The 23,531-nt window shown below is 42.9% G+C and overlaps 1 protein-coding gene and 1 long non-coding RNA gene across 2 annotated transcripts in view; both read right to left on the bottom strand.

Annotated features, from left to right (window-relative positions):
- Positions 1–10,483: 10,483 nt before the first annotated feature.
- On the bottom strand, positions 10,484–11,308 carry LOC120874611. Its single transcript, XR_005723672.1, has 2 exons — positions 11,085–11,308; positions 10,484–10,988 (listed from the first exon to the last, which is right to left on the bottom strand). It is a non-coding gene; the product is annotated as an uncharacterized LOC120874611 (long non-coding RNA).
- Positions 11,309–14,325: 3,017 nt separating this feature from the next.
- Positions 14,326–23,531, bottom strand: part of LOC120874091 (phospholipase A and acyltransferase 3-like) — a 20,603-nt gene continuing 11,397 nt past the window's right edge. Inside the window, exon 3 of the mRNA XM_040255199.1 lies at positions 14,326–17,225. Within this exon, the coding sequence (XP_040111133.1) occupies positions 17,124–17,225 (102 nt within the window). The 3' untranslated portion in view covers positions 14,326–17,123. The remainder of the gene's footprint in view (positions 17,226–23,531) is intronic.

A 23,531-nucleotide genomic window follows, 5' to 3' on the forward strand; every position in this document is an offset into this window, starting at 1 on the left:
AAAGACCCAGTGATTAGAGGGTTGGAAATTTCAGGCTCTAAGAAGGAAACGTGGGAGAGGGTGCTGAAGATTAAGCTCTATAAAAACTGTTCAGTGAGGAGACTTGAACTTCCTGGTGGTGAACATACCAAGGTATTCGGAAAGTGGCTGCCTGAAGAGGACAGGGAAGCTCCTTGCCTCCTCTGCGACCACACCTTGCTCTATGCATCTCTTCCACTTAGTGGTTCCTGAGTTGTATCCATTACAATAAATCACTAAACATAATTAAAGTGCTTTCCTGAGTTCTGTGACGGGTGCTGAGCACTGACGCTGCGAGGTCTGTGGTTAGTGTCAAAATCAAACTGACTTGTTGAACAACCAGTTGGTGTCTGGAACTCGGAGAATTAGTGGCTGGTGTTAAAAAATACTCCACAACAATTCTGATAAAAGTTGCAACTTAGTAGGAAAGTATGATAATTCTAAAATTGTTTGCATCTCATAAAAGTCCTCAAATAGGTATTGAAAATGTTAGCCTGTCACAAGGGGAAGCTAACAAATTCACTATGGCAGTGGGAGACCTACAGACACCTCTCTCAGGAACTGATAAATTAAGGGTACACAAAAATCAGTAAAGACACAGAAGCTTTAAAGAAGTTACCTACAAGCAGGTTTAATGAACATATACAATACAATTATGGAATACAGATTCTTTTTCACCACACACAAAGGAATGCTTATGAAACTGACCATGTCCTTGACCTTGAAGCAAGTCTGAACAAATTTCAAGGGACTGGTAAGACAAAGATCATTTTTTTCTAACTGTAATGCAATTAAGTTAGAAGTCAATAACAAAGAGATAGCTAGAAAAATCCTATACTTTAAGACATTTTAGAACACACTGTTCGATAATTATGAGTCAGAGAAGGAAACACGATGGAAACTAGACAATATTTAGAACTAGATGATAACAAAAATATTAAGATATCAGTATTTGGGTTATTCCACTAAAGAGATACCCAGAAAGGAATTTATACCATGAATTCTAACATTAAGAAAGAAAAAGGTGCAAATTAATGAGTTACTCAATGCAAAGAAATAGAGGGAAACAATAGAACAAGAAAGACTAGAGATCTCTTCAAGATAATTAGAGATACCAAGGAAATATTTCATGCAAAGATGAGCTCAATAAAGAACAGAAATGGTATGGACCTAACAGAAGCAAAAGATATTAAGAAGAGGTGGAAAGAATACACAGAAGAACTGTACAAAAAAGATCTTAACAATCCAGATAATCAAAATGGTGTGATTACTGACCTAGAGCCAGACATCCTGGAATGTGAAGTTAAGTGGGCCTTAGGAAGCATTACTACGAACAAAGCTAGTGGAGGTGATGGAATTCCAGTTGAGCTATTTCAAATCCTGAAAGATGATGCTGTGGAAGTACAGCACTCAATATGCCAGCAAATTTGGAAAACTCAGCAGTGGCCACAGGACTGGAAAAGGTCAGTTTTCATTGCAATCCCAAAGAAAGGCAATGCCAAAGAATGCTCAGACTGTTGCACAATTGTACTCATCTCACATTCTAGTAAAGTAATGCTCAAAATTCTCCAAGTCAGGCTTCAGCAATATGTGAACCATGAACTTCCAGATGTTCAAGCTGAAAGTTAGAGAAGGCAGAGGAACCAGAGATCAAATTGCCAACATCTCCTGGATCATAGAAAAAGCAAGAGAGTTCCAGAAAAACATCTATTTCTGCTTTATTGACTATGCCAAAGCCTTTGACTGTGTGGATTACAATAAACTGTGGGAAATTCTGAAAGAGACGGGAATACCAGACCACCTGACCTGCCTGTTAAGAAATCTGTATGCAGGTCAGGAAGCAATAGTTAGAACTGAACATGGAACAGACTGGTTCCAAATAGGAAAAGGAGTACATCAAGGCTGTATATTGTCACCTTGCTTATTTAACTTATATGCAGAGTACATCATGAGAAACACTGGGCTGGAGGAAGCACAAGCTGGAATCAAGACTGCCAGGAGAAATATCAATAATCTCAGATATGTAGAGGACACCATCCTTATGGCAGAAAGTGAAGAGCTAAAGAGCCTCTTGATGCAAGTGAAAGAGGAGAGTGAACAAATTGGCTTAAAGCTCAACATTCAGAAAACGAAGATCGTGGCATCTGGTCCTATCACTTCATGGCAAGTAGATGGGGAAACAGTGGAAACAGTGGCTGACTTTATCTTTCTGGGCTCCAAAATCACTGCAGATGACTGAAGCCATGAAATTAAAAGACACTTATTCCTTGGAAGGAAAGTTATGACCAACCTAGACAGCATATTGAAAAGCAGAGACATTACTTTGTCAACAAAGGTTCATCTAGTCAAGGCTATGGTTTTCCAGTGGTCATGTATAGATGTGAGAGTTGGACTATAAAGAAAACTGAGCACCAAAGAATTGGTGCTTTTGAACTGTGGTGTTGGGGAACACTCTTGAGAGTGCCTTGGACTGCAAGGAGATCCAACAGGTCCATCCTAAAGGAGATCAGTCCCGGGTGTTCATAGGAAGGACTGATGCTAAAGCTGAAACTCCAATACTTTGGCCACCTGATGTAAAGAGCTGACTCATTGGAAAAGACCCTGATGCTGGGAGGGATTGGGGGCAGGAGGAGAAGGGGACGACAGGATTAGATGGCTGTAAGGCATCACCAACTCTATGGACATGGGTTTGGGTGAACTCCAGGAGTTGGTAATGGACAGGGAGGCCTGGCATGCTGCGGTTCATGGGGTTGCAAAGAGTCGGACACGACTGAGTGACTGAACTGAACTGAACAGAACTGAATGAATTAATCATCCAATTTAAGAAGATATTAACAGAAAGAATCATATAGATGGCCAATGAAGTAAAGGGAAGTGAAAGTCATTCAGTCATGTCCGACTCTTTGTGACCCTATGGATTATACAGTCCAAGGATTTCTCCAGACCAGAATACTGGAATGGGTAGCCTTTCCCTTCTCCAGGGGATCTTCCCAACCCAGGGATCGAACCCAGGTCTCCCGCATTGCAGGCGGATTCTTTACCAGCTGAGCCACAAGGGAAGCCCAGATGGCCAAAAGGTAAATGAAAAAATGCTTAACAGCAATAATCATCAGGGAAATGCAAATGAAATCTACAATGAGATATCAGTTTATGGCTATTATCATAAAGGCAAGAAATAACAAATGTTATTTCTGGTATACGAAATGTTTTTGGTGGTTAAAAAATTTTTTTTAATTTTAAAAAGGTGCTGATTCACTGCAAACTAAAAAATGAAAAAAATATCGTGGTATATATATGGAACAGGACAGTATTCAGTCATAAGAAAGAATGACATCTTGCCATTTGTAACAGTATAAATTGACCTTGAGGGCATTATGCTAAAGTGAAATAAGTCAGATAAATGCAAATACTGTATGATCTTACTTACATATTGGATCTTTAAAAGGACTCATGCTTATTGACACAAAGAACAGATGGTGGTTGGCAGAGGTGGGACTTGGGGTGGGCAAAATGGGTGAAGGAGGTCAAAAGGTACAAACTTACAGTTATAAGATAAATAAATTATGAGGATGTAATGTACCACATGGTTCAGTTCAGTTCAGTTACTCAGTCCGACTCTTTGCAACCCCAGGAATCGCAGCACGCCAGGCCTCCCTGTCCATCACCATCTCCCAGAGTTCACTAAAACTCATGTCCATTGAGTCGGTGATGTGATCCAGCCATCTCATCCTCTGTCGTTCCCTTTGCCTCCTGCCCCCAATCCCTCTCAGCATCAGAGTCTTTTCCAATGAGTCAACTCTTCGCATGAGGTGGCCAAAGTACTGGAGTTTCAGCTTTAGCATCATTCCTTCCAAGGAACACCCAGGGCTGATCTCCTTTAGAATGGACTGGTTGGATCTCCTTGCAGTCCAAGGGACTTTCAAGAGTCTTCTCCAACACCACAGTGGTGACTATAGCTAGAATACTGCATTGCATATTTGAAAGTTTCTAGGAGAGTAGATCTTAAAAGTGCTCATCACAAGAAAAAGAAACGTTTGTAACTATGTATGATGACAGATGTTAACCAGATTTGTTGTAGCGATCATTTGCAATATATGCAAATATCAAATCATTCTGTTGTGCTCCTGAAACTAAGATAAGCTAAGACAATGTTGTATGTTAATTATACCTTTAAAAGACTGAAAAGAAAAGAAGATAGAAGCAGAAGGGAAAAATAGGAAGAAAGTAAAAAGATATGAACCAAAAGAAATGAATCAAAATAAGCAACAAAAGAGAATGTACAAGTTAATGTTTTAGGGGAAAATGGAGATATAACTACAGATGCTAAGGAGATCAAACAACAAGAAATCAATAAATAACTTGAAGACAATAAATTAGTAAATTTGGATGTAATTAATACATTCTAAGGAAAAGGAAAGGAAAGTGAAGTCACTCTGTCATGTCCAACTCTTTGTGACCCCATGGACTGTAGCCTACCAGGTTTCTCCATCCAAGGGATTTTCCAGGCAAGAATACTGGAGTGGGTTGCCATTTCCTTCTCCAGATCTTCCCGACCCAGGGATTGAAACTGGGCATTGTAGGCAGATGCTTTACCATCTGAGCCACCATTCTAAGGAAAACATGGTGTCAAAATTGAATCCAGGATGAATCAAAAAAATCTAAGCAGCTCTATTACCATTAAAGGAATTAAATCAGTAGTTAAAAATTGTCCCACAAAAAAAAGGCAGGCCTGGATTGTTTTACAAATGAGTCTTACCAAACATTCAAGCAATATATGGATGACATCTCTGTGGAAAAAGTATTTAAGGACATCAAAGGAAATCTAGTGTTTGGAGAGAGATACAGTATTCATGGATAAGAAACCTCAATATCATAAATGTCAGTTTCTCTCCAAGTTTCATCTCTACATTCAATGCAATTCCAAACCAAATTCCAGCAGGGTCTTTGCTGAAATTTGCTGCCAGATTCTCAAGTGGACCTCCAAAAAGTAAAGTGGCAAGATTAGCTTTTTCATTGCCAAGAAGAAATACCAGGCAGGGAGACTTGCACTATCAAATATCAAGATTTATTATAAATTATTATTGTGATCAAAACAGGGGGGGTAGATAGATAGATGCAAGAAGAGGCTCATTGTAAGAATTGGTTTACATGGCTACAAAGGCTGAGAAGTCCCATGATCCGTCATATGCAAGCAGAGAACAGAAAGCTAGTGATATAACTGAATCCAAGCCCAAAGGCCTGAGAACCAAGGGAGCTGATGGTCCAAGTCCCAGTTCCTGGCCTGAGAACTTGCAGCATGGGGTGCTAGGGTAAGCTCTGGAGTCTAAAGGTCAGAGAATCAGGAAATCTGATATCAGAAAGCTGGAAAAGATGGACCTCCCAGCTCAAGAAGAGAGAGAGTTCTTCCTTCACCTTCTTTACTCTATCAGTAGATGGGATGATGCTCATTGTCAACCTAAATAAACCTGAGTGAGTGACTGATAGTTGTTCGGTCATGTCTGACTCTTTGCGACCCCATAGACTGTACCCTGCCAGGCTCCTCTGTCCATAGAATTTCCAGGGAAAAATACTGGAGTGGGTTGCCATTTCCTTCTCCAGGGGATCTTCCCAGCTCAGGGATCGAACACAGGTCTCCTGTGTTGCAGGCAGATTCTTTATCATCTGAGCCACCATGGAAGCCTAGAAGGCAACAATGAGGTAAAAAGCTGTTCAGTTCAGTTCAGTTCGGTCGCTCAGTTGTGTCCGACTCTTTGTGACCCCATGAATCGCAGCACGCCAGGCCTCCCTGTCCATCACCAATTCCCGGAGTTCACTCAGATTCATGTCAATCGAGTCTGTGATGCCATCCAGCCATCTCATCCTCTGTCGTCCCCTTTTCCTCCTGCCCCCAATCCCTCCCAGCATCAGAGTCTTTTCCAATGAGTCAACTCTTTGCCTGAGGTGGCCAAAGTACTGGAGTTTCAGCTTTAGCATTCCAAAGAACACCCAGGGCTGATCTCCTTTAGAATGGACTGGTTGGATCTCCTTGCAGTCAGGGGACTCTCAAGAGTCTTCTCCAACACCACACTGTTATTTGGGATAAAAAAACTACAATGCAGAGCACACAGATGTGAGTAGCAACCTAAACTGTGTCCTACTAGGGAGTAACCATCATGGACTTTTAAAGACAAAGAAGGGAGGCTTGTATGGCAAAGAATTTTAATTGGTGCCAGATGCAGAAGCCAGTCCTGGCTGAACAAGATTACTAAAGCTATGACTAGAGCAAGGTGAAAACCTGTTGCTATGACAAGTTTTTTTTTTTGTTGACTGTATAGAGCCTCTCCATCTTTGACTGATTTCGGTGTTGACCATCTGGTGGTGTCCATGTGTAGAGTCTTCTCTTGTGTTGTTGGAAGAGGGTGTTTGCTATGACCAGTGCATTTTCTTGGCAAAACTCTATTAGTCTTTGCCCTGCTTCATTCCGCATTCCAAGGCCAAATTTGCCTGTTACTCCAGGTGTTTCTTGACTTCCTACTTTTGCATTCCAGTCCCATATAATGAAAAGGACATCTGTTTTAGGTTTAGTTCTAAAAGGTCTTGTAGGTCTTCATAAAACCATTCAACTTCAGTTTCTTCAGCATTACCGGTTGGGGCATAGACTTGGATAACTGTGATATTGAATGGTTTGCCTTGGAGATGAACAGAGATCATTCTGTCGTTTTTGAGATTGCATCCAAGTACTGCATTTTGGACTCTTTTGTTGACCATGATGGCTACTTCATTTCTTCTGAGGGATTCCTGCCCGCAGTAGTATATATAATGGTCATCTGAGTTAAATTCACCCATTCCAGTCCATTTTAGTTCGCTGATTCCTAGAATGTTGACGTTCACCCTTGCCATCACTTGTTTGATCACTTCCAATTTGCCTTGACTCATCGACCTGACATTCCAGGTTCCTATGCAATATTGCTCTTTACACCATTGGACCTTGCTTCTATCACCAGTCACATCCACAACTGGGTATTGTTTTTGCTTTGGCTCCATCCCTTCATTCTTTCTGGAGTTATTTCTCCACTGATCTCCAGTAGCATATTGGGCACCTAATGACCTGGGGAGTTCCTCTTTTGGTGTCCTATCATTTTGCCTTTTCATACTGTTCATGGGGTTCTCAAGGCAAGAATACTGAAGCGGCTTGCCATTCCCTTCTACAGTGGACCCCACTCTGTCAGACCTCTCCACCATGACCCGCCTGTCTTGGGTTGCCCCGCAGGCATGGCTTGGTTTCATTGAGTTAGACAAGGCTGTGGTTCTAGTGTGATTAGATTGACTAGTTTTCTGAGTATGGTTTCAGTGTGTCTACCCTCTGATGTCCTCTTGCAACACCTACCATCTTAATTGGGTTCCTCTTACCTTGGGCGTGGGGTATCTCTTCACGGCTGCTACAGCAAAGCACAGATGCTGCTCCTTACCTTGGACGAGGGGTATCTCCTTACCACTGCTGTTCCTGACCTTCAACGTGGGATAGCTCCTCTAGGCCCTCCTGTGCCTAGCTACCGCACCTTGGGTTGCTCCTCCCGGCCGCCTGCCCTGGCCTCGGGCTTGGAGTGGCTTCTCAGGGTCACCGACCCTGTCCTCGGGCACGAGGTGGCTTCTCCTGGCCGCCCCTGACCTCGGACGCAGGGTAGCTCCTCTTGGCCACGCTTAGTACACCGGCTCTCAGCCGCCTGCGCTTAGTGCACTGATTAAAAACCGCTAGACCATTCAGGTATGACCTAAATCAAATCTCTTATGAGTATACAGTGGAAGTGAGAAATAGATTTAAGGGCTTAGACCTGAGAGATAAATTGCCTGATGAACTATGGAATGAGGTTCATGACATTGTACAGGAGACAGGGATCAAGACCATCCCTGTGGAAAAGAAATGTAGAAAAGCAAAATGGCTGTCTGGGGAGGCCTTACAAATAGCTGTGAAAAGAAGAGAAGTGAAAAGCAAAGGAGAAAAGGAAAGATATAAGCATCTGAATGCAGAGTTCCAAAGAATAGCAAGAAGAGATAAGAAAGTCTTCTTCAGCGATCAATACAAAGACATAGAGGAAAACAACAGAATAGGAAAGACTAGAGATCTCTTCAAGATAATTAGAGATACCAAGGGAACATTTCATGCAAAGATGGACTCAATAAAGGACAGAAATGGTATGGACCTAACAGAAGCAGAAGATATTAAGAAGAGGTGGCAAGAATACACGGAAGAACTGTACAAAAAAGATCTTCACGACCAAGATAATCATGATGATGTGATCACTAATCTAGAGCCAGATATCTTGAAATGTGAAGTCAAGTGGGCCTTAGAAAGCATCACTACAAACAAAGCTAGTGGAGGTGATGGAATTCCAGTTGAGCTATTTCAAATCCAGAAAGATGATGCTGTGGAAGTGCTGCACTCAATATGCCAGCAAATTTGGAAAACTCAGCAGTGGCCACAGGACTGGAGAAGGTCAGTTTTCATTCCAATTCCAAAGAAAGGCAATGCCAAAGAATGCTCAAACTACCGCACAATTGCACTCATCTCACATGCTAGTAAAGTAATGCTCAAAATTCTCCAAGCCAGGCTTCAGCAATACGTGAACTGTGAACTCCCTGATGTTCAAGCTAGTTTTAGAAAAGGCAGAGGAACCAGAGATCAAATTGCCAACATCCGCTGGATCATGGAAAAAGCAAGAGAGTTCCAGAAAAATATCTATTTCTGCTTTATTGACGATGCCAAAGCCTTTGACTGTGTGGATCACAATAAACTGTGGAAAATTCTGAAAGAGATGGGAATACCAGACCACCTGACCTGCCTCTTGAGAAATCTGTATGCAGGTCAGGAAGCAACAGTTAGAACTGGACATGGAACAACAGACTGGTTCCAAATAGGAAAAGGAGTACATCAAGGCTGTATATTGTCACCTTGCTTATTTAACATATATGCAGAGTACATCATGAGAAACGCTGGGCTGGAAGAAACACAAGCTGGAATCAAGATTGCCGGGAGAAATATCAATAACCTCAGATATGCAGATGACACCATCCTTATGGCAGAAAGTGAAGAGGAAAAACCTCTTGATGAAAGTGAAAGTGGAGAGTGAAAAAGTTGGCTTAAAGCTCAACATTCAGAAAACGAAGATCATGGCATCTGGTCCCATCACTTCATGGGAAATAGATGGGGAAACAGTGGAAACAGTGTCAGACTTTATTTTGGGGGGCTCCAGAATCACTGCAGATGGTGACTGCAGCCATGAAATTAAAAGACGCTTACTCCTTGGAAGAAAAGCTATGACCAACCTAGACAGCATGTTACAAAGCAGACACATTACTTTGCTGACAAAGGTCCATCTAGTCAAAGCTATGGTTTTACCAGTAGTCTTATATGGATGTGAGAGTTGGACTACCTAAGAAAGCTGAGCACTGAAGAATTGATGCCTTTGAAGTATGGTGCTGGAGAAGACTCTTGAGAGTCCCTTGGACTGCAAAGAGATCCAATCAGTCAATCCTAAGAAAATCAGTCCTGCATGTTCATTGGAAGGACTGATGCTGAAGCTGAAACTCCAACACTCTGGCCATCTAATGTGAAGAACCAACTCATTGGAAAAGACCTTGATGCTGACAAAGACTGAAGGCAGGAGGAGAAGGGCACGACAGAGGATGGGATGGTTGGATGGCATCACTGACTTGTGGACATGAGTTTGAGTAGGGTCTGGGAGTTGCTGATGGACAGGGAAGCCTGCCATGCTGCAGTACATGGGGTCATGAAGAGTCGGACATGACTGAGTGACTGAACTGAACTGAATGATGAAATCAACTCAGGATAGACTCAGAGAAAAAGAAAAACATTTTAATGCATACACACAGAGCCTCATGGAAACGGTCCTTAAGAAGCAGCCAAAGCAGGCAGCTTTTAGACATTTTAGACAAAGAAACAATACATTTGTGAGAAATTGACAGGACAAAGAAACTACTGTGTTCTGAGTATTGGGTGGGTTGTTGTTGTTATTGTGGCTGTTTGCCTGTTTGTTTGTTTGGCTGCCCTGGGTCTTTGTTGCAGCACAAGGGCTCCTGGTTATAGTGCACAGGTTTTCTCTGACTGAAGGCTTGCTCTGCTTGCAGGCTTTCTTTCCTTGCACTGCGCAGGTTTTGTTGCCCTGAGGCATGTGGGATCTTAGTATTCTGACCAGGGATCAAACCCGAGTCCCCTGCATTGGAAGACAGATTCTTAACCACTGGACCACCAGGGAAGTCCCAAAACTTAGGTATTGAGTGTTCAATTGGGGAGGAATCTAAGCAGAGTTTGTGTTTGGGGTGGTAAACTAAAGAAGTAACAAGGTGTTTATCCAGGCTTCTTCAATAAGGATGTCCTTCTACCTCCAGGTGCAGTGAGGGCACCTTTCACATGAGGGGTGTATTTCCTGCTTTCAGGAGATCAGAAAGGAGAGCCAGAGCATCCCTGTTGCCTTGGCCATTTCTTAACTTTAATTCAAAATAAGCAATGTTCCATTGTAATATATTTGGGAGTAGTCCACCCCAAGTCCCAACAGTGCTGGTCAGAAAACGGTTCTAGATAAAGACGTGGATACTCGGGAAACACAGAAGGATGCAGTAGATATGTGAGGATGATCCCCGAAGACCAGTGTACTCAGCCCAGCTCCACTCCGCTCACCGACATGGTAACATGGATGGGGTGGACAGCTGGTAAGACTGGAAGCTGGGCTTCTATACCCAACAGAGACTTGGAGACAGTGGCCCCATCCTTCCTGGGGACCACATTCAAAGGGATGGCTTCAGGTCCTGGAAGCATTGAGCTTTCTCAGGCAGGCATCTGAGGGGTCATCCTGCAGACATGGCCTCCTGTTGCCAGAAGCCCTGCTGGAGTCTGACGGTCCCTTGGTGCAAAAGTCTGGATGCGTTTGTTCTGTGGCTCGAGTTCCACTGTTCTCACAGGCCCACGTTCTTACCTAGAGAGAAGGAGACAGAGGAGAGTCTTTCTAGAGAAACAGTGTGATGAGAAGGGAGCGGTGAGGGGGAGAAAGAAAGGCAAGTTAGTGAGTTACCTTCAGTGGAAAGAGTTCCCTGCCAGGGCCAGGGAAAATGAACAGATGAAGGGACCACACCCCCCCGAGCACCTCCTGCAATCTCAAGGGCCTCTTCCTCCCCCAGTAGAGGGGCGTGCACTCCTGTAGTGCTGTGAGGTACTTGGACAACAACTGGGTCATTTCTTATAATAAACATTCACTTACCATTGTTGCTGTTGTTCAGGATCTAAGTACCCTCCAACTCTTTGTGACCCCGTGGACGGCAGCATGCCAGGCTTCCTTGTCCTTCACCACTCCTGGAGTTTGTCTAAATTCATGCCCACTGAGTCAGTGATGCTATCTCAACATCTGCTCTGCCACCCTCTTCTCCTTTTGCCCTCAATCTTCGCCAGCATCAGAGTCTTTTCCAATGAGTTGGCTCTTCGCATCAGGTGGCCAAAGTATTGGAGCTTCTGCCTCAGCATCAGTCCTTCCAACGAATATTCATTGGAATGTTCATTGATTTCCTTTAGGATTGACTGGTTTGATCTCCTTTGCAGCCCAAGGGACTCTCAAGTGTCTTCTCCAGCACCACAGTTAGAAAGCATCAATTCTTCAGCACTCAGCCTTCTTTATGGTCTGACGCTCACATCTGTACATGACTACTGGAAAAACCATAGCCTTGACTATATGGACCTTGGTCAGCAAAGTGATGTCTTTGCTTTTTAATATATATATTGTCTAGGTTTGTCATAGCTTTCCGTCCAAGGAGCAAGTGACTTTTAATTTCATGGATGCAGTCACATTCCGCAGGGACTTTGGAGCCCAAGAAAATAAAACCTGCCACTGCTTCCACTTTTTCACCTTCTGTTTACCATGAAGTGATGGGACTGGATGCCAGAATCTTAGTTTATGATTCTGCAATCCTACACCTAGGGTTTACCCAAGAGAATTTAAAATCCATGTTCATGCACACAAACAAACCTGTATGGGAATGTCTATAGTGGCTGTAATAATCATTGTCAAATATCAAAAACTTCACAAATGTCCTTCAGCTGGTGAATAAAGAAAGGCTGGCACATGATACCACTCAGCAGTAACAAGGAACAAAACGCGTCACGTGCTACAACATAAGTGAACATCAGACACATTCTGCTAAGTTAAAGAACCCAGACACAAAAAGCAAGCTTCTGTATGATTCCATTTCTATGACATTCTAGAAAAGGCAAAGCTATAGGGACAGAAAAGAGATCGCAGGAGCTGAGGTGTGGAGCTGGGGGGAGGGGCTGGCTGACCACAAAGGGGCGTGGGGCAGCTTTAGGGGCGAGTGACTCTCCTGTGATCTGCATTCTCCTGATGGTCACATGGATATGTGAGTGTGTCAACAGTTAAAGAACTATATACTAAATAGGGTCAATTTACTATTAGTAATTGTTCTTCAATAAGTCTAACTTTTATACTTATTTTGAATATAAACATATATATATAAACACATATGCCTACATGTGTATATGCACACGTGCTGTTCACCTGTTTTAATGGTTGAATAACACGCCATTAAATGCAGACATTTATTTTATTGGCCAGTACCTTGAGCGGTTTCAAGAGTTTGGACATTCTCTTTAATGCTTTGATGCTATGGAAGGCAGTAAGGAGTTGGTCCAGGACTTGGCCAAGCCTGCCACAGTGCCTCCCCATGCATGCTTTCACTCCATCCCTACACAGCCCGGAGGTAGGGATTATTATCTGCTCTGCAGGAAGTGCAGCTGAACTTAGCAGGGGGGTGGGGGGTCACGTGTGCAACTTGCACACTCAGGGAGCAGAAGACCAAGGATCCCCAACTGCTTCTGTCCAGTTGGGAGGCCCAAGCTCCTTTCCTTACACTGTGCAGCCCGTTGTAAACTATTGAAAGGAAGTAACTGTGTCTTATTCCTGTTCATCCCTCCAAAACAACTAATGTATAGGAGACTGGACCCAAGATGAGATGCTTCCCAAGAACCGGGGGTTGGCTTGAACTGAACCCCACTCTCCAGTGGAATAAAGTCAACAGTCTGCCCATGAACTCACTTCTAACGAAGACAAGCCCTTGGTACACTGTGGGGGTGGGGAGCAGGATGAAGTCAGCAAATGGCCCTTGAGTGCCTCTTGTGCCAGGCACTGAAGGGAGAACCAGTACATGCTGGTGCAACTGTTCCCCCTCTCCACCTCAACCCTGGGGCTTAAACAGAGAACTCATCCTTGCTTGAGGGAGCCAGATGGCTCACACAGCCCCTGCTCACAGAGAAGGCCCGGTGTTCACAGCCAGAGGCAGGAGTCTCAGTCAGGTCTCCAAGTCTCGGTCTTGGCTTGGCCTGAGACATGAAAACCAGAGACAGGCAGAGGGCAGCCCTGGCAGAGAACATTCTAGAATCTGACCCTCAAGGAGCCCCAGTCCAGCCTGCAGGCTCCCTCTGTTCATCACCTGCAGTCAACAGTTGGGAGCCCTTCTTGCACTGGTGAGAAGTCCCTCTCTTTACTGGGATGATTGGGCTGGAAAGGCGCTCTTTAGAGGACAAAGGCGAGACGGAGAGGGGGTCCAGAAGGCAGTGTGGGTGGACATGCAGCAGGGCAGTGAGTCAGAGTGATGTACACAAGTTGGGTGTGAGTGCACTCTATGTGCAGAGTATGTGTGTGTCAGAGAGTGAGTCCTGACTCCCAGGAGGTCTGATATGCCTCCTACCCAGGCATGGTCAGTTATTGTAAGCATTGCTTTGTGTGTGATCAGAAAGAACCTGTATTTCACAGTTTACTCTATGTGCTCATTGAATCAGCTTGTCAGTACATTTTGCGAAGTTTCTGTATCTTAACTGATTTTTTTGTCCCCTTGATTTATCAGATCCTGACAGAGGCTTAGGTAGACCTCCCCCTGTGCTGAACTGGTCATTTTCTCCTTACAACAGACCAAAATTTTTAATATCTTTTAGGATTTTTATTAGATGCAAACACTTTAAGAATTATTAATATCATACCATACTAGGGAGTTGAAAGTTTTATCAGAATCTTTGTGGAGCGTTTCTCGCCACCAGCAGTCAATTCTCTGAGTTTCCAGACATCAACTGGGTGCTCACTGCATCGGTTCGATTTTGACACTAAACACAGACTTCACAGCCTAAGTGTGCAGTTCCCTAAGACTGTCTTCCTTCACATCAGATGCCCTTCACCACTCACCTGTACTTTTGTCAAAACCCCTCCTACATTTCAGTAGTTTTCCAGAAAGGCTCACAGAAATCAGAAAGGCACCTTAAATGCTTACCAATTTATTGGGATGGATACAATTCAGAAGCAACCAAATGGAAGAGAGGTGGAGGGCAAGGCGCTTCCCTGCCCTCTTCAGGCAGCCACTCTCTGGATACCTTGGTATGTTCACCATCCAGGAAGTTCATCAAGTCTCCTTGCTGAACAGTTTTTATAGAGCTTAATCTTCAGCACCCCTCCCACGTTCCCTTCTTAGAGATCAGTAGCCTGAAATTTCCAACCCTCTAATCACTGGGTCTTTCTGATGACCAGCCCCATCCTAAGGCTATCTTAGGGTCTAAGTCACCCCATTAGTACAAACTCAGGTTGATCAAAGGGGTCTCCTTAGAAATAGCAAAAGATAAAGCCTAACAACAAGGAAATTCTGAGGATTTTAGGAGCTCTGGCCAAGAACCAAGGACAAAGATCAGGTGTATTTCTTATTATGCCACACTTTTCATCCTTTCTGTCTAGTAATCATTTTTCATTTAAAGCTTATATTTTCTGATATCAATATAGTTATGCCAGCTTTCAGTTAATTAATATCAACTAATTAACCAGTTTTTAGTTAGTAGTTGCCTAGTATATCTTCTATTAAAAATATTACTGTAAAATTTATTGAAACAATTTTGAAAGTTTTATTTTGTTTAAATTTTTAATTCCAGCTATTTATAAGGTATTTACCATGTAAATGTTTTAATATACAAAAGTAGTAGTAAAATGGCCACCCATATACCTAATGCATGGATTAAAGTTTTATTTTGTTGTCATTTTGCTTTATCTGCACCTATTTTTTATCCCATGTGTTTTACATAAACCTCATACCTTTATCACACTTAATAAGATTCATGATTCCTTAATATTCTTCATTATCCAGTTCACATTCAACTTTCCCCAGTAAACCCAAATTGCTTCAATAGTCCTTTCTCACATTTAGTTACTTTGTCTCCAACATGCCTTTCAGTCTAGCACAGTTTATACACACCCTCAATTTTTTTCCTTGATAACATTGATGTCTTCAAGATGTCAAACGACTTGTCCCATAAACTGTCCATCTTATTAACTTCAGTCTTTATGTCCGTATATTTCAATTGTACCTGCTGTAAACAGTATTCCCTGGATTCGTTTTCCAATCCAGTATAATGTTTGTCTTTTACTTGGCAAGTTTAGTTCATTTATATTTATGGTCACTATCAATATATTTGGAATTAGTTCTTCCATCTTATCTGATTATTTCCACAAATCTCACTTTTTATATGTAATGTTTCATTATTTTTTAATTGAACGGGGTACTTTTGTTTTCTTATGTTTAGTCTACCTCATTCCTTTTTATTCCATAATTAATTTAGAGATCTATACTCCATGGTTCCATATCACATTCTGCCCAGGGTGAGAGAAGGGCCTTCAAAGACTCCCCTTTAATTTTGGCCTGTGCCCCTTGAGCTTGGCAAACTTGAAAACAGGCATGAGATGTTATATCAATAGAGCTAAGATAAAACTAAAAGAAACTGACTGGGAGGAAACTATGCTTATGTCAACACTGGGGAAAGAACGAGCATAAGCTTTTCCTAGACCAGGTATGGTCCAAGCAGGAGGGAACTAGAAAGGAGCCATTTACAAGTCCTCTCCGGGATTCCACAGACAGATGGTCCCCAGACAACCAAGGCTGCCAAGGGAAACATTGGCAACCAGATGGAGGAGATGACTTGCCTTGTGGAGGGAAGGACAATTGGCCCCAGAAGGGTGCTTCCGAGGAGCCCACAAAAGCTCGTTTCAGGAAACTGGTCACTTTGAACATCTGCCAAGCCCAGCTAGTAACAGAGGCAGACCCTAAGGGACCAATCACGAATGGTCATATCTCCTTCCCTAAGCCCTCCCCAGAGGCCTCAGCAGCAGGCAGGTCAGGTATAAGACCATCCACACCCACACTCCATAAGGTCTGAGGCAGCCTTTGTACCACGTGACCTGGCTCCACGGGACAGAGCTGATTGGTCTAGTGGGCCAGTGCTATCAACCAACCAGTAGACAGCTCAGTGTGGAGACTGAACCAATCAGATTATCTCTCAGGAACTTGTGCTAGGAGCCTTGCAGGCCACGGGGAGGGATGAAGCTGAGCGGATATGGGAAGAGAAGCCACAGAAGTGGGTGTGGGATCAGAGACTTGGGGATCATAACAAGCCCCAAGAGGAGAAGATGCAGGATCACTGTGGGGTGGAAGTGATAAGCCAGGGAAAAGCTGTGGACAGCCGGGGAGGTTTTAAACAAGATTGGCCAGAGCATATAATTTTCATTTTGGCTGCAGTCTGGTTTGAGCCCCACTGGACATCTACAGACTCCAGCTGCTGACTCCTGGAAGCCAGCCTGGGTCTAGTTCCAGGTCAAGGGTCCTGGTTTCCCTTGGCTCCTGTTCTTGCACATCAGTCAGGTTTGTCTGTCTCTCTTGCTGCCCACCTGTACCTACACACCTGGAAACACCCATTATTGAGATAACCAGAGCTGGACTTTGTTTCCTGCACGTAAAGAACACAGCCCACAAATCGAAAGTGAGAGAAAATCACCTAAGAGCCAGAGCACAGCCTGGCATCAGCAGGAACAGAGCCTCGCTGCACCCTGAACAGACTTCATGCCAGGCACTTCTTGATGCATTAATCCCAATTAAATCTTTCCTTACTGGGCTTCATTTTATTCTGGTGAAAATAAACCTTATTGTAAAATAGAATGAAAACTACAATCCAAAGCAGAAACCCACTAGGCAAACAAGACCCCCTCAATGTATAAAGTCACTGCAGACAGGACTGTATAAAGTCACTGCTTTTGTTTCTTGTTTCTTGAGAACATGACTCCAATGAGGCCCATGGCTGCAAGGCCCACTCCCGCGATGCCAACTGCCATGATGGCATCTCTGACCTGCAAGAGAGAGGACAGTGAGTCAGACTCTGTGTCAGGAAGCTGAGAACAGACTGTACTTTTAACAAGGACATCCAGCTCAGGGAGCTAGACATGCCCCTTACCTTCCCTGACAAACTCAAGAGTCAACAAATATTGGCAGGGAAATGGGGAGAGAAGGGCAGGATGGGAAAGGAATTGGTGGATGGGGCCAGCTGCCAACAAAGTACACAGGCATGAAGAGGGAAACTCCTTTGACCCTGTGAGTTTTTAAAGCAGACAGAGGGTGGCTGTAGAAAGGACAAGGGAGACGAAGCCAGATGGTTGAAATCCTATCTGGCCAACGGGGAGCCGTTGAAGTATAAAGTTGAAGAGGAATTGCTATTGAATCCTCAATAAACTCTGACCTCTGTCCTACAAATCCCTCACTTATCTTCACCCTTGCTGAATCCCCAGAGCACAGTCCAGCCAACCATTGACCTTTGCATGTTCTTAAATATATGACTCAACTATGAAAAAGAGTAGTGATGTTATAAACTATTAAGATATCTGACTTGTATTGCTTAGAATAAGGAAAAAAAAAAAACACTGAGGCAAAAGTAAGAGTAAGTTCCATGGTAAAAATTGAACATATGTCAAATTTCACTCTTTCCTGAACTCCAATTAAAAATAAAGTCATTAGTTTTAGGCATAACTTCTCTAGGACTTAGAGAACACTCACTGCAATGAAGGCACAATGCCCCAATCAGCAAAACTGTACTTCTCCCAACTAAAAAAGCATCATAAACGTGGATCAAGAAATCTCCCCTGAAACCAAACCAGGCATTTAAGCAGAATCAAGATTCAAAAAGGAAAAGATTGTCTTAATGGTTTGATGCCAAGAAATCCAATGAGACAATCTATCAGAAATCTCAATAATATAAAGGGTGAAAATGTGGACCTGGAACCCAAAATCCACATCCTTACATGACCCGCCAACTCTGCCCTCAGTACCTAAAGCACAGAGGTTGTCTAGGTTGTATATTTTGTGGCTGCAATACTCACACATGCCCAACATGAAGAACAATTTGGAAAGCTTCAGTGATTAAAAAATATGTATCTTGGTGCTGCCCAGGCTTATCTGAGCCATAAATGTGTCCAGAAAAGCTATATGAAATTCCAGGAAATATACCAGTGTAACTAACATCACAAGGTACCCAGAACTGGTATCCTTGGCAGCAGAACACATGAGGACAGAAGTTTGAATGAAGCAACTGACCTAAGTTCCACTGTGGGTCAGTCTTTAGAGCTTCCTGTGAAAGGTAATTAGGCTGGCTTTATGGCACCCGTGGCTCTGTTTCCTTCTTGCTAGGGAACCTGCATGTAACCACTTGTATCCAGTGTTTTCCTTGCTAAGCTAGGTATTAGGGTGGGAGAAATGGTTTGCAGATAATGGAGTAGGAACAATAAATGCCCAGTTCTTTACAGAACCTCATAGTGTGGGAAGAAATGCTGATGGAGCCAGTTCATACAAAAGGTACTTGGTCAAGGAAAACAATAACAGTCTCATTGTTTGTGCTCATGCTTTGTACAAAGTATGTAATTCAATACAAAACTAGTATATAGTTAGTTCTAAGGGTGCAAATTTTACAGAAAGAATAATCTTCCTGGGAGAGAGAGTGCTCCCTTCAGATGCCATTGATGATTTTCTTGTTGCCAGACTGCTGGGTCCAGCCCAGCCACTGTGATGAAATTGCAGGAGTTCTGATCATGAAAATGGGTTACATGGTGTGCATCAGAGGTCTTCAATCAGAATATTATGAAAGAGAAAAATTCTCCTTCACTATCTCTTTTTTCAAAGTGGGCAAACTGTAATTCTATCAGATTGCAGACAACTAGCTGCTTATGCTAAAACGTCCACTCTGAGCTAAGCCTTGGAATTGTTTCTAGGAAAAAGACGGTTTGAAGGTGCTTTCTTTACTTTCAGCAATGTTGTAAGTGGATATAAGAAGAGGAATATTACTCAGAGAGCAACTAAATTTAGACTATGAGCGGTTACAAACTAAGAATGTTCATAAAATATTTGACAGCAAGTTGGCTTTATATTTACAGTAATTTTTATAATACTCTGCCTGCAGTTTATCCAGGTTTATGAAATATACGCATTCAGTCAGTCAGTTCAGTTCAGTCATTCAGTCGTGTCCGACTCTTTGCATCCCCATGAATCACAGCACGCCAGGCCTCCCTGTCCATCACCAACTCTCGGAGTTCACTCAAACTCACATCCATCGAGTTGGTGATGCCATCCAGCCATCTCATCCTCTGTTGTCCCCTTTCCCTCCTGCCTCCAATCCTTCCCAGCTTCAGAGTCTTTTCCAATGAGTCAGCTCTTCGCATGAGGTGGCCAAAGTACTGGACTTTCAGCTTTAGCATCATTCCTTCCAAAGAAATCCCGGGGCTGATCTCCTTTAGGATGGACTGGTTGGATCTCCTTGCAGTCCAAGGGACTCTCAAGAGTCTTCTCCAACACCACAGTTCAAAAGCATCTTTCTTCGGCGCTCAGCTGTCTTCACACCCATGACCACTGGAAAAACCATAGCCTTGACTAGACGGACCTTTGTTGGCAAAATAATGTCTCTGCTTTTCAATATGCTATCTAGGTTGGTCATAACTTTTCTTCCAAGGAGTAAGCGTCTTTTAATTTCATGACTGCAGTCACCATCTGCAGTGATTTTGGAGCCCCCCAAAATAAAGTCTGACACTGTTTCCACTGTTTCCCCATCTATTTGCCATGAAGTGATGGGACCAGATGCCATGATCTTCATTTTCTGAATGTTGAGCTTTAAGCCAACTTTTTCACTCTCCTCTTTCACTTTCATCAAGAGGCTTTTTAGTTCTTCTTCACTTTCTGCCATAATTGGCCAAATCTTCAATTTCTACTTATCCTAAAATTTTTTCTGACACAGAATAGACTTCAGCCTGAGTGTGTAGCTCCTAGCTGCTTTTTTAACAGTACTATTCCATGTGAAGTCTTATTTACAAAAGCTTACTAAGTATATATTTCTTGAATTCCTGAGTATTTTTAGGTAGGTAGATGGAAAATAGGAATCTGTTTTAGAATACTCCGGCACAGAAAGCACAAACTACATTTTCGTTTTAATCCATTGCTTCCCTTTCTAACTGGAAAGTTAGACGAGTCACATGTAGTCTGTTGAAGGAAAATCCAGTCTGCTTTAAAGAGCTGAACACAAATAAACATAATGACCAGTCAGATTCTTTTAACACAAACACAAATGTCCTCATGAGTTCAGTGAAAGAGAGTTGCTGCTTTGACAGTGATTACAAAGAAAACTACTGCTGGACATTGTCCAGCACCCGCTACTTCCACCCTCTCTGGTGAGATGGGACAAGTGCGGAAGCTGCATTTTAATTTGCCACACCGTGTATTATGACCGTTGCTTGCCTTGGCCAGTGATTCTGAAGGAGGGGACAGGCTTGGCCTCTGGGAGATATTTGTCAATATCTATAGACATTCTGGCTCTGGGGGTGGGAAGGCGACTGACATCTAGAGGGTAGAAGCCACAGGTGCTGCTAAACATCCTGCAATGCACAGAGCGAGTCAGGACAATGAAGGCTTCACTTCATCGTCAATGGCCCAAAACCTTAGCAGTGCTGAGGCTGAGAACCCCTCATCCAGGCCGAGAAGTGAACGAGGAAATCTTTGGGAACAGTTTACATGGCGCCTCCTCTTGCTTTGTACCCTGCTTTCGTGTTCTCTGAAGGGGGTCCAGGAGAATTGCTGACGCTGTTTGCCTTTTTCAGGTTTATGAGTGCTGCATCAGGCTAAAGGCTCAGGAAGAGAAATGGCGTGTGTCTAGTTAGTGTTGCTTCATTTTTCAGGAAGATGTTTCTAGAAAGAATGAACAATAAATATTTCTTGGTTCTATTACTATCTCAAGATTTGGAATTGTATTTAAACACTCTAAATATTACTTTTGTGTACTGACAAATGTATTTTACTAGATTATGTAACAATACTTTGTTGAAATCAAATGTTCTACTTGTATGAACTTATGAATTTGTCCTTCAGTCTATTAATAACCACGAAAGGACAACTAAAAATGACATGACTAAGAGATATTTTATAAATCTATGAAATCTTCCTAATACAACACCCTAAATTTATTACTTCCAAACTGTGTACAGTAATCTCTTTTTTTATTTTATTGCTGCATAGGAGGGTGGACATTTACCTGAAGTTGAAGCCAGGTCTAACTGGGACCTCAATTATTATGTAGTACCACAAATTATGAAATCAGATTTATTTAGCGTAAGTTTCTCTTTATTCTGACATCATCACTGCTACTTTTAAAAAACTTCTATAATACTAAATATACCAGTAAATGTTAGTTTTCTCATTTAAAAAGATAAATAATTGGAAAACAGGAGAGAGAAGATAAGGAAATCAGAGGAGTGCTTCCCTGGTGGCTCAATAACAAAGAATCTGCCTGCCAGCACAGGAGAGCCGGGTCCCATTCCTGACCCGGGAAGATCCCACCTGCCACAGAGCAACTCAGCCCGTGCCCCACAACCATTGAGCCTGTGCTGCGAGCCCGGCAGCCGCGGCTGCTGAGCCTCCGTGCTGCAGCTGCTCAGGTCCATGTACCTGAGAGCCATGCTCCACGACAAGAGAAGCCATCGCAATCAGAAGTCCGCACAGCAGCGAAGACCCAGCACGGTCAGAAATGAATTAATAAAAGTTAAAAAAAAGAAAATCAGAGGAGCAGTCTAGGGATACAACCTCCGGAATGAAAAAAAAGAGAAAATGGAAAACGTCCCAGAAGTGAAGAATTGGGGTTTCCAGACGGAAAAGAGTCATCAAGTTCCCAATACAACTCATGAAAACAGATCCACGCAAGGTTTATCATAGATAATTTTCAGAACACTGAAGATAAGGAGAAGAGTCTACAAACTTCCAGAAAGATAAAGTTGGTCACATACAAAGGCTCGAAAATCACAACGAATTCAGACTTCTCAACAAGAATAGCTTAAATGACATAACAATGGAGCAATACCTTCAAATTTGGGGCAATATTTTTTTCAGCCTAAAACTCCATCCCCAGTCAAAGTATCAATAAAATGGATAAAATGAAGATATTTTCAGGCACACACAGTCTTTTTAAAATGCACTCTTTCTCAGAACCTATTCAAAGTGGTATTCCACCAAAACTAGAGAGTAATCCAAGAATGGGAAAGATGTGAGCTACAGAGGGTAAAAGCATTAATACAGGAGAAAACTGAAGGGTGTCTCTAAAGGCTGCTAGTAAAGACAGATACTAGGATGACAGTATGCATCAAATGTGGCTCAGGACAAAGGTTGCAAAGGTCATTTTCCCCAACAGACACATGTGCTGATGCCATAATCCCCCAGATTCCTTCGGTTTGCATCACCTTTGTCAACTAATGAGGTTCCTCTCATGGACCTGCCCAGTGACTTTCCCAGAAGGAGGCTCTTATAAACTGTCAGAGAACTTGACATCAGACTGTGACCCAGAGATTCTGGAACTCTTCACCAAACATTGGCAGTATTATCCTGTCCATACCTAGGTAGGGGTGTACTTGATATTCCTCGATTTTTACGTTAATCATCTTTCACATTCACATATACATACTTATATATTTATTGCATATATGTACATATATGTGGATGAACTAATCAGCATGCAGGTCTGTGTAGTAAACACAGCAGTATGAGGAAGAAGGCTGAGCGTGATCCTTGCTGGTGAATGCCTCCCCAGGATGTCACTGTGGCCCAGACAGGCCAGTAGAAAAGACACTGGGTGAACCAAGAGAAAGAATGAAAATGAGGGCCATTATGACTACTTCAACTGCCACGATTTATTAAGAGAATTTTCTTAGTTGCCACTATGCTAAGCATAAGGATGCTCTTACCTAATTCACACAGTAACCCTCCGAGATCAATATCATCACTTGTACTTTACCAAATGGCAACCCACTCGAGTATTCTTGCCTGGAAAATCCCATCGACAGAGGAGCCTAGTGGGCTACAGCCCATGTGGTCACAAGAGTCTGACACAACTGAGAGGCTAAACCACCGAGAGTGGTATTTAACCTGAGAAAACTTGAATCAATCCCCAAGGTCATAAAGCCGACAAAAGGCAGAGCTCACATCCAGCCCAGGTCTGCCTGACTCCAGAAGGCCACACTCTTAACCACCACACGACCAAGGAAGAGACCAAATCTCAAAAAGTTAAAAAGTAATGAATATCAAGAACCTGATGGATCTTAACCTCACCTTTCCTCAAAAGAAAAAGAAAAATCATACTC

Source organism: Oryx dammah, unplaced genomic scaffold, assembly GCF_014754425.2.
Source record: "Oryx dammah isolate SB20612 unplaced genomic scaffold, SCBI_Odam_1.1 HiC_scaffold_15, whole genome shotgun sequence".
Classification (NCBI taxonomy): domain Eukaryota; kingdom Metazoa; phylum Chordata; class Mammalia; order Artiodactyla; family Bovidae; genus Oryx; species Oryx dammah.